This window comes from Uloborus diversus, chromosome 2, assembly GCF_026930045.1.
Source record: "Uloborus diversus isolate 005 chromosome 2, Udiv.v.3.1, whole genome shotgun sequence".
Lineage (NCBI taxonomy): Eukaryota > Metazoa > Arthropoda > Arachnida > Araneae > Uloboridae > Uloborus > Uloborus diversus.
The window spans coordinates 209011069-209023129 of NC_072732.1; the positions used below are offsets into that span (position 1 = coordinate 209011069).

Consider the following 12061-nt stretch of genomic DNA (forward strand, 5'->3'; position numbering starts at 1 on the left):
TATACTTTGTTTTTATGAAATTTTTTACGAAAAATTGTCTGTCTTCGGCTCTTTCCCCGTATAACACTAACTTTCAACTTTTAAATATGTACTTTATTTTTCTCATCAGTGTTCTAAAAGCAAAAAGATGAATATTATTTTGTTTCAAATGCATTTTAAGTAAATAACATTAGGATCAAACATAGGCTAAATTTGACAAACAATAAATAAAAAATGTAGACAAAACAAAATATGAAATAAAATAAATAGAATAATGCTATTTATTTTATTATTTTGTTTTGTTGTTGTTGCTTCGATGAACTTTATTGCTATAGTAAAGCTCGGATTCTTTTTCTTATAGAATGCGTTTGTTGTTAGTAAAGAGTTAAAGTTTTTTCTTGTTGTGCATAACAGTTTTAATTTGAGGTATGTAAAATAATTAAGTTTTATTGTTCATAAAAACTCATATTTTTAAATCAGTAGGTCTTGGTATGTTCTGGTAGCCGGTTTTTGTTTATTCTATTGAGCCAAAATTTCACCAATTATAAAATTTGCATCATATGTCTTGGTTTCGATATAACACGGTACACATTCTTTGATTTACATTATTTGAAGGTCTCGTATAACATGGTTTCGATATAACACGGAACATGGTTTTGATACAACACGGTACACATTGACATGATTTATGATATGTACATGATTAATTAGGTTTGAAAAATAAGTAAGAAAAGTATTTATAAAAAAAGTCTCGTATAACACGGTTTCGATATTACACGGAACAAGTTATCCGTGTTATATGAGGGATTCACCCCACCCCCGTACTTTACAGTTTTTAAATAAATATTTTTTTGTTTTTCATTATAAATTCTTCACTGCAATGATATTCTTGACATTGATTTTTGCTTTAATTTTTTTTTCAGACCTAAATATGCTCCTGAAGAGAGCAGTGAAGAAGAAAGTGATGATGAGTTTCCGTTTGAAAAGAAACCAATAACAACAGCTCCAGAGCCAGTGCTTGTAGATGATGAAGAAGCATTAAAATCAGATCCAAGGCTTCGTAGGCTGTTGAAAAAAGATGAAGAGGAAGAAGAAGAGGAGGAGGATAGGTATGAAAAATTTTAATGAATTTCATTCAACAGGGTTGCCACGCCACAGGGAAACCTGAAGAAACAGGGAAAACACAGGGAATTCAAAAATCAACAAAAAAAACAGGGAAAATCCAGGGAATTTCGAAAATTTCCTCAAAAACCTGGAAAATACAGGGAATTTTTTTTCCTTCTTAAATTAAAGTTACAAAAATCAATTCCCAAATATATAAACTACCAAAAATTAAATAAATAGTAATAATTATAATGAGAATATTTATAAAGTTCAGAAATAAAGTAAAATAAAAAATGGTAATTTTGCTTGAAAGTTTTTTTTAAAGTAAATATTAAAATATTTATCATATAATAAGAATCTTGAATTTCATGATAATTTAGAGTGTAAGAAATTAGTCGTCAATAATCATTGTTCTGGGTCACTTATACACTTTTAAGTCCATGGCTAAGAGAAGTTTTTTTTTTTTTTTTGAATAAAAAGTTGAATATATTCAACCACCATGCTATTATTTCAGTTATTATGAATTCTTATTTATTTTCCCTTATTTATTTAGAAATTTGTGTTTTGTTTTTTTACCCTGTGGTGAAATTATCAAGATATTAATGTTCTTTTCCAAATAATCAGTGCTCGCTCATTTGTAATGTTTTATTTTCATATAGGGAAAATACAGGAATTTTTTTTTCCAAAATTGAGTGGCAACCCTGTTTAATATGAGCAAAGTTCGTAGAATGTTCAGCAGTGCATTATTGCATGAACACATAATGTAATTTTCGGCTGTTGAGAAAAGAGGAAGAAGAGGGGGAGGATAAGTGTGAAAAATTTTAATGAATTTCATTCAACATGAGCAAAGTTCATAGAATGTTCAACAGTGCATTATTGCATGAACACTTAATGTAATTTTCTTGAAGACTTATTTGCGCAGGTTATCTCACCTTCTCTCTCAAATATTTTCAAAACACTTGTTGAGTAACGTATAGAGCAGAGGTGTAAAAGTTTTTTTTACGGGAGATAACACATACTTTTTTAGAGTAGTTTGGAGTTCCTGTCAGAGCAAAAAAAAAATTGCTATTTTGGAACAGATCAAAAATTTTAGGACAATGTGAAAACAATCAAGTAGTAAATAATACCCAATCAATAAAAATCAATAACTAGATAAAATTTGATAATATGTATCAAATCTTATGTATAAAGAGATTCATTAGAAATGTAAAAACAATTTGTTTTCACATGCTTTTATTAGCTTCACCTGTATGTATGTATCTTGTAACAGAATCTTTCAACTCAAATTTTGCCCACTTCCTGCGATCGAAGTCTTTTAAAGTTTGCCCTGCAAACTCAGAACAGATCACAATGCAATATTCTATGATCAAATTATTTAACTGTTAATTATTAATTTATTCCAATTTTAATCAATTTTTGCATAAATTCACTAATTTAAGATCAAAAAAGGCTCTCAAAAATTAGAATTAAGTATCGATAGAAGCCCCTAATTTTTGTGCATCAGAGAAAATTTGTTCGAATGTTCCAAGTTAATTAGAAAGTGAATTTTAATTGTTGTAAACTAATTTCTTGCCAAAATGTAGGTAAGCCTTCAAATGAAAATTCTTTGTTGATCATAGTCATTCTTGGACGATTTTTTAAAAATGTATCTGAAGCTTTTAAAGTAATATAAATTTACATTTCCACACACATACATTATTGAATGGTATGGATTTGCTGGATTAGACAGGCAATTTATCAGAGCAGTTGAATGTTTTTAGAGTTCAACTATTACAGCTTAAGGAGTATTATCATTATTCTTTTTGGAGTTCAAGGGATCCCGTTTTCAATGTTGTCCAAGCCCTTTAGTCTTTTTTCTTCTTTTTTTGGGATGAAGGGGGGAGGGGGGGTCAGGATTTCATGAATACAGAAAATCTCAAATTATGGTAAAATAAATATGTTTTTGTAAAACAAGTAAACCTAAAATAATTAGAAAATAAAAAAATAGTTTAAAAAATTTAAAAAAACACGCTTTTGTAGCAATATGAACTAAAAGGTAAAAATAATCTTAGGATGTTAAGTATGATAAAATAGTTGACCAAGCAATTAACTTTAATGTAAAGAAAAGGTGTGTGGGATTCATATCAGTTGTTTTAAATTTCTTCCATTTGTTGTCCTTGCAAAAATGTAGATAAGCAGCGCCCCATAGATTTTTTACATTAAAAGTCAATTGTTTGGTCAATTATTTTATCATACTTCGCATCCAAAGATTATTTTTTACTTTTTAGTTCATTTTGCTAAAGTTCAATTTGCTAGAAAAACATGTTTTTTTAGTTTTTTAGACTATTAATTTTATTTTCTAACTATATGGACTAAAAACCATAGAAAAAAAACATTGATGAATAGTCAGCATCCACACATTGACATTTTCTTCAAAAATTAAACTAAGATAATAGACTCTTTCAAAATGTGATTTTTTTTCACCACATTATTTTGAAAATCAGACATAAAATAAAAATTTTAGCAGTGACTTCATTTGATTTTCCTGATTTTTTTTAATGTCAGGGTTTGTACAGGTCATGGAAATCCTGGAAAGTCATGGAAAAAAAATAACAGAATTTCAGACCTGAAAAAGTCATGGAAAATTGAAATTTTCATTGAAAGTCATGGAAATTTATTTCAAGTCATGGAAAAAGTTCCTGGACAAAGAGAAAGGAAGAGTAGCTAAAGGAGCATTTGAAATCTTGAGTGATTTAACAGTATAGCACATAAAAGCTATTAAAAGTTTAAAATTGAACGATCCAAAAGGCAAATCTGAATTTTGAAATCTCATTACATCCACTTCTGTCGCAGCCACTTGCCATTTTTTGCGATGTGATTTTACTGCCTGGACATCACTTATTTTGAATTTTATGTTATTCTCAAAACTTCTTATGTTTCATATCCTGTACTAGCAAAATCTCACGATCTTAGTTTTGTCACGCCCACTCAAAAAAAAAAAAAAAAAAAACAATTCAATTGCGTGCGAGTTCGATTCCATCACTCTTAAGGACTTTATTATTAAATTTATCAGAGTTTATCTTAATTTGTTGAATGTTTTAGAAAATAAAGATCTTCAGTCAGGCGATAATATACAGAAAAAGAGGAATTCTAATACTCTAAAACAGTAATGCCCAACATACGGCACGCAAAACTAATCCATGCGACCCACTGCTATGATCAATGTCGGGAATTAAACATGTTCTGGAATTTCTGAACCTATTACTTTCTATGCATTTGAAAATATGCAAATTTTAAACAAAACAAATATACTTTTGAATCAGAAGATTGATTCATTACATGGAATCGTTTTTTTTTCAAAAAAGATCTGGTTTGGAAACATAAAGAACTAAACTATGTGGCTTTACTTCAAAGAACCAAAATACTGTCAAGTTACGTGGATGATTAAAGACACTGTTGACACTAAAAGGTAACTTTTGAAGCAAATTTATTGAAACTTAGTGATGACTCATTCAACCTTTGTCCCATTCAATATCATTCTGCCTGTTTTTAAAAAAATATATCAGACATTTAAGCATCACCATATTCGTTTCACTGCATTTTTACTTCACTTAAATTTATATAATGAACACAAATAAGAATAGTTTAGTTTTTTAAGTGTGCACTTATATTTTTTCCATTACAAGTAAGTGCTTCAATGAGGCTGTGGCATTCATGTAGACGTTTTGCTAATGCTCATTTCCAAATATTACCAAGTTTGAGATGAAATAGTGCTATTCTCTTCGTGTAACGAGGTCATGGAAATTTTCATTGAAGTCCTGAAAAAGTCTTGGAAAAGTCATGGAATTTTTTCATCCAAATAGAGTATGAACCCTGTAATGTGTAGAAGTAGGTCATGAGAAGTGAACATTCTGACAGTTTCAACCTTCTTAAAAAGTTTGTTCCTATGGTATAAATTTCAAAAGTTTCAGGTTGCTCTTTACTGGTAAAACAACTGCAAATGACGTTTTAGTGCGCTTTAGTTCTTTACTGCAACACTACCTTGCGGTTATGTATATCATTGATTGTGCTGTTTTTGTTGATGATAACTCCATAATTATGCTTTATTTAGTTATGCAGCACCATAGTATGGTTTTCAATCAGTTTTCACACAATTTTAACCTACTTTATTTCTGCCAAAAAGCAACACCCCGAAATAAATTTGACATAAAATTCAAAATTAATACTATGAGTATGATGAGAATATGTAGCATAGACAATTTTTTAGGTTTTCATTTTTTTAAGAGGAAAATTTTTAAAAAAGTTCATCAAATTGAAATGCTTCACCCAAGTCTTCATACTTGCTGAAATCGCCAAACTAGAATTTCACAAATACTGAAAATACTGCCTAAAGTGCAAATGTTTTTTGTTACATTTGAATTTAAATTTCATGAAGTATCTTTATAATGCATTTACTGATTAAAACCATTTCAATTGCTGTTGTGGGTAACTTTGAAATACAAATGAAAAGTCATTGCTATAGTCATGTTAGTATTAAATGATATGGTAAGTGTTCTTGTAAATTTTGAATTCCTCTTTAAAATTCAGTTTATACTTATAGTTACATTCAAATTCAAGTGTCCCCCCCCCACTTAAAATGAATGAAATGTTTACTGCTGTAGGCAGGTAAATGGCAGTATCTGCAGAAATGAGTTTTTGATATATTTGCATAAATGTGTTTCCAATTCAACTCTAACAACATTGAATTTGACGTTTTTTTCTTTCTTTATTTTTAGTGAATACCAAATAAGCTAGCTTGTACAATAATGCTAACCATCAATAGACGACGGAAAAAAAAAAGGAAAAATATCAGTTACTGCCTTTTGCCTGTCCATGACAGTATATTTGTATGTATTTAAATATTTATTCTTAAGGCAAATCTTCCTGACTTTCTTTTTGTCCTGTGACAAACCGTGAGGAAGTACTGATTTCCCTGATTATGTGATTATGCAAGATAATTGATTTTGTATGCTTTTAGTAATTGTTCTTAATGTGTTTCTGTTTTCTGTTATTCAATTTAGGATTGAACGCCATCGTCATATTCATGAGCCGGTGGTTGTTGAAGAGATGAGTGAAGAAGAAGAGGAGCGAGACAGACCTACTCGATGGAAAGATGAAGAAGAGAGTAGTGATGAAGAAGAATTAGATGATGCGGTTTGTGACTTTTCTATTATTTTTTAATTAAGTTTTTGTGTTTAGATATTTTTATATGTAGCCGACTGATGGCGTGATGGTTAGGCGCTGGCCTTCTATGCTTGGACCCAGGTTAGAACCTGAGTGGCCAGTCGGTGGATTTTCGAGATGCAGAAAATCTTCAGCGCCCATTGCATATGATTATGCGGCATATAAAAGATCCCTTAGGTATTCATTTGGCTTAGAATATCCCTCAGCTAAATTAAATTCCTAGTATAATTTTGCATCTAATGAGAGCCCAGGTGCCTCCATCTGGTGGAAACTGGGCTTCAAAAACACTACAGTGTCATGCATCAGCACGTTCATGGTGACACATGAAAGACTGGTGCATTGTTGGGGAGCGCACTAGGTCTGGTTATGGCCCAGACGCCTCTTGAGGTGGGTCTCTTATGCAGCCCCATTGGAAAGAAAAAAAAATATTTTTATATGTATTGCATTTTGGTCAGTAATATATGATGAATGCAAGCATTAGATATAGATAGATTGATAAATAAACTTGGTTATTAAGAAAATAAATCCTTAAATAAAGCGTAAACAGTAAGTTTGATTCTGTACTATATATTACTGGGATTTCTTATTAAAAAAACTGTTTGTAGTAGAAATTGAAATGGTTGATAAATAGTGCTTTAAATTATATTAATAATGCTACAAGTCACCATCTTAATCTGCTATAAGGGAAAAAAGCCTGTAATTCTGTAAGTAAAAGAAAAAAAACATATAAATAAAATAAGTATATATAATGGATAAAAATAATTGTGCTTTACTTACCCATGGCAGTTGCAGGCTTTTTAAATTACCTGCATATGTGTGGAATGATGTTGATGCATACACAATGAGATATTAAAACAAACTGACTTATATAAAAAAATAAAACTTGAGCATATGAAATATTATAAGTTGGGGCAAAGTAAAATTGTTAAAAAAGTACTTAACATTTTCAAAACAAACAAATGGAAAATTTATTTTTAAAATTACACTGCATAAAGGAAGAAATATATATTTTATGGTGAAGCTTGCATTGAAACAATATATTTTACTTTTGGTAGTAAATTTGAACCTTTTTAAAAAAAAAAAAAAAAAAAAATCACTTTTTTTTTTTATTGGGCAAAGTGAAAAATAAAATTATTTTCTAATGAAGTATTTTCTATTTGATTATTTAAAATATTCTTGATCAAGTGAATGAGTAAATAAAAGAAAATGAATAAATGAATACAAAATGAAACAATAATCAAATTTAAAAAAAATAAGTAAATGAATGAATGAATCTAAGAGTTATTAAAAGAAAGATTATAAATGGATAAAAATTTAATGAATATGAAAGTGATTTGATAAAGGATTAAATAAGTGAACAAAATGAATTATTTCATTTTGCCCCAACCATTTTGTCCCACATGCAGCATGCACTTGACTAATTGTGCAGAGCATTTAAAATACAAATAATCGTAACTGAATAAATACTGCACTAAATATTAGTAGGTCTAATTTAATATTTAAAATGTTAATAAACAAGAACCTCATTATTTGAATAAGGAAAATAATTTTTGATTTACAATAATGTATTACAATATCAATATCAATTTTTGAAAATTGCTTGTATAACCGCATGTTTTGAGTTTCAGAGGTAACTTTTTCTTGACTGGAATAAATTAGTACATGTATTACTACATTGTTAAAATATTTCACCATGTTACTTTGCCCCACCTTCACCCACTAGGCATCTGAGGAAACTATATTAACCCCTTTCTAGTTTGTCTTGATTGATATTAACGCTACTGCAATACCCGTTTATGTTTTTCTTATTGAAATTTGGATTTTCTTTGGTCATTTTGCTTCTGTATGTTTTTTTTTTTTTGGCACATGATGCATGTTCATCTTGCATTGAAGCTACTTGTAGTTGAATTCTGTAAATCTTTTGACAAGCAAGTGATTTCATGCCATTAAAATGTTTGAAAATCCATAATTTGATTCCTTTTTGTGATGTACTCAAATGATTTTCTCTTTTTCCCCTTCAATCTTACTGTTGAGAAGTGTATTCAAAGATCACTTCACAGTAATGTGGTTAATATTAATTCTGTACTCCATATTTTATTAATCTAATTATTCCAGCTATATGTAGAATTTAAAATGCTAAATTATGCTTCTTTTTATCTATGTTATTTACATTTGAAATTTTTGTGCAGGAAATTGAAAGCAGAAGAATGATGCTGAGGATGAAAGCTCAAGTAAAAGCACCGGAAGAAGTAATTGCATTATTTTCATTATTCTTAATGATTCTCAGACATGTAATTTTTCAGTATTTTTCCTAATTCAGTAATTTTGGAGCGAGTGAAATACTGTATGCAGAAAAGAAAAAAGGGCATTGCAGGTTAATTTCAATATCTATCAGTTAATTTCATGCATAGAATTAAATTTGTGGGCTGTATAGAGACAAAAACATGTGGATAAGCTGTCAGATGTTGTACAATATACTAACAGTGCTGTATTTGTTCACATAGCCGTGCAATTTCAGTATTTTTCATCATGTTTATGTCACATGTCTGGATTCTATTTGGCAGCAGTGTCAAAGACATTACTGCAAGACAAGTGTATCAATTAGAACTCATTACTATTTCCGGGAAAATGAAAGCAAAACCCCCTATTTAACGAATAATAAATCCCGAATTAACGAATTTTTAAACAGCCAAAAAAAAAATTTATTTTTGTCAATTGGAGTTAGGAAATATTGGATTGTTTTCCAAATGACATATCCATGTTGTCCGAAGCAGAAAAGCACTTTTATTGGAATCTTCAATTTTTGACAGGCGAGAGAACAACCAATAAATAGCGATTCTGATGCAAAAAGAGATAATGAAACTCCCGAATGGGTTTTATTTACACCAGTAAAACCCGTGTTTTACTTTTTCAAATGCCTTACATGGCCTGTAAACTGAAAACGTATCCCATGCTTCATGTAGCAGGTTGTAAATTGTATTTTCTTCTCTCCATAAATTGGAAAGAACTATTTTGAGTCCAGTATCAAGGAAATTGTCAAACATCTATGACTCAGTACTTTAAATTTTCGAATTGACTGTGTGTAATAATTCTTGGAATGCTGAACAAAAAGTGCACACTTTCTTCTTTTGGATATTTATTCTCAATTGCTTATAGGGGCTTAAAGATAAAGTAAGTGCAATTCTTTTTACACTCTGATATAAGGAATAACCCCAATTTAACGTACAGTTTAACCTCATTATCATGACACCTTTGGGACTGTAAACCAAGTGTCATCATAGCCGGAGCGACGTCATAACCGGAATAGTTAAAAAATTCATTATTAAACATTAGTTAACAATACAATAAGATTTAATGCATGAATTAAAGTGTATATCTTTTAAATAGATTCAACTAATGTAAATTTGAGTATTCTAAAATACTTTCCAATAAGTGCTCGCTAAACTTTCGAATAACATTTTTACGACTCCTCCTTTACACGAAATTATCAGCAAGAAAGAAACCAATTCTAAATTCTTCACTTTTTGTTTGCAATTTGATTAGGTTTTCACTGCCTAGCCCCACCTTTCAAAGGTGAAAAAACCTTTTCTAATTCTTTTATCCACTTTGGAGTTGTGTGTCCCTTTTCAATATAGTGAGCTCTTATCTCTTTTTCTCTCATGGCAGAAGCTTGTGGTGACCACCTACAGCTTAAGATAGCTATGGTCTTTCTCTTCTCCTGCTGTTTCCTTGTCTAGTACAGTAAAACCTGTAAAGTTGACCACCTTTGTAAGTTGACCACCTGTCTATGTTGACCGCTTTTGTCAGGAACGGAATTAGTCCTATCTTATATAATGAAGGAAAACCTCTGTAACTTGACCACCTCTCTATCTTGACCACCTGCCTATCTTGACCACTAATGAACACCAAGTTTGGATTGGAGTATTGTAAAAAACCCTTTGTAAGTTGACCACTTGGTTTATTTTTTAAAATTTTATTTAGCAAATTATTTCATTATTATTTTTTTTTTTTTTTTAAGCTTTCCAAGAATATCTCTGATGCCAGACCAGCATTTTACCAACTAAGTGAAACAGCAGCATAACTAAACCTCCTTTTGAGTTTAATCACATGGGAAAACTACTAAGAACCCTTTTATTCCCCAAACTTGTTTTTCTTCTGTTGTTAAGCGAAAAATTTTTAATTTTTGATTAGCTATAAATTTTTAGGAACTATTAATATAAAATGAGTAACTTTTCATAAACAATAAGGCTTTCTTTTTTGATCAATTTACTGAAATTTTAAATTTGCATGACAAATTACATGTCATTCTGGGAAAATAATCTCTAAAAATATTTGAATAACATCTTAAATTATTGTTTCAAAGTAATGCTAAACAATGAAAGTGAATTGAACAGAAAGAGTAGGTGTCAATTGCAAGATTTACAAAAGGTGTCATGGTGCAAGAATTCCAAAAAAAAAAAAAATCTTTACCCCCTTTATAAGTTGACCACCTGTCTAAGTTGACCACCAAAGTACTGCACCGCAAGTGGTCAACTTACACAGGTTTCACTGTATTACAATCGACCCGCTTTGAATTTCTTTCTATTGTCCCTCTTGTCAAAGTCTGAAACCTGTGCCTTTCAGAACTTATCTACTCGTCCCCTGCCTTTTTTGAGCTGTCATGCCTGATCAAATCTCTTGTCTGAGTCCAAAATTCCTGTATCAAACATTTTCAAAATTATTCTACGGAAATTTTTTCAACTGCAAAGAAATAATTGATCCAATCTGCGCAGCTCAAAGTGTCCTCGTAACCGGAGTTGCCCCAAAAAAACTGTTTTAAAATCCGGAGCTACTTAACATTAAAAATGTATGGCATAAGTTCAGGACTTTGAAGAAGTGACATGACATCCGGAGTGTCGTGAAATCCGAAAGTCGTGACAAAGAGGTTTGACTGTATAAAAGTTTCGGTCCCAATGAATTCGTTAAATCAGGGTCCGACTGTATTAACGTACATAATAATTACTTATATTCAAGTATATAAAACACCAAAGTTTGAAATTGCTGACTTAAAGTGCAAATGTATGTGTAAAAATGTCACACTCACAACAAAATAAATATTAAAAAAAACAATTTCTTTAACACTAATGAAATTTTCTATTGGAGTAGGAGTTACTGGACTTAGAAGACGATGAGCATAAGTCAGAACAAGAACAGACTGAAGAATCTGATTATGAGGAGTATTCTGATTCAGAAGAGGAAGTAGAACAGCGTTTAAAACCAGTTTTTGTTAGAAAGTGAGTTTACATTCAGTCAAAAAATATTTTTTAAGACAATATTCTCAAACTGGAATGTGGTATGAAAACTATGTACTTATTTTGACATTTTAACAATTGTAATCATTGAAAAAAAAAGTTTCAATTTTATACCTTTCAATTATTTTGTATTATTTCATTTTTGTAATTTATTTATTCTTTTCACTTGATTTTAGTACTATTGGATTGTTGGTGGTAATTATTGTTAGAAATATAAAACATAAAACAAAATAGCTAAAAATTGTTTAGTTTTTCATTTGCTTTCAAATTAATAATATACAGTCAAACCTTGATTTCTCTCGAACCATCTTATCTCGAAATCCTTCATACAGGACCGGATTTGGAAGTGTGGAGGCCCCGGGGCAACGAAGGAGTGGAGGCCCTTAATCAGGATTCGAAAAGATCATATTTTCAAAAATATCCGATACTTTGATATATATCCGAATATTTTGATATGTATGTATATATCCGATATTTTCAACCCT

At 30.3% G+C, this 12061-nt stretch overlaps 1 protein-coding gene across 1 annotated transcript in view; it reads left to right on the forward strand.

The window, feature by feature from the left end:
• Positions 1-12061, forward strand: part of LOC129217655 (microfibrillar-associated protein 1-like) — a 42893-nt gene that overhangs the window by 9603 nt on the left and 21229 nt on the right. Inside the window, exons 4-7 of the mRNA XM_054851982.1 lie at positions 903-1088; positions 6123-6255; positions 8475-8534; positions 11431-11558. Of these exons, the coding sequence (XP_054707957.1) occupies positions 903-1088; positions 6123-6255; positions 8475-8534; positions 11431-11558 (507 nt within the window). The remainder of the gene's footprint in view (positions 1-902; positions 1089-6122; positions 6256-8474; positions 8535-11430; positions 11559-12061) is intronic.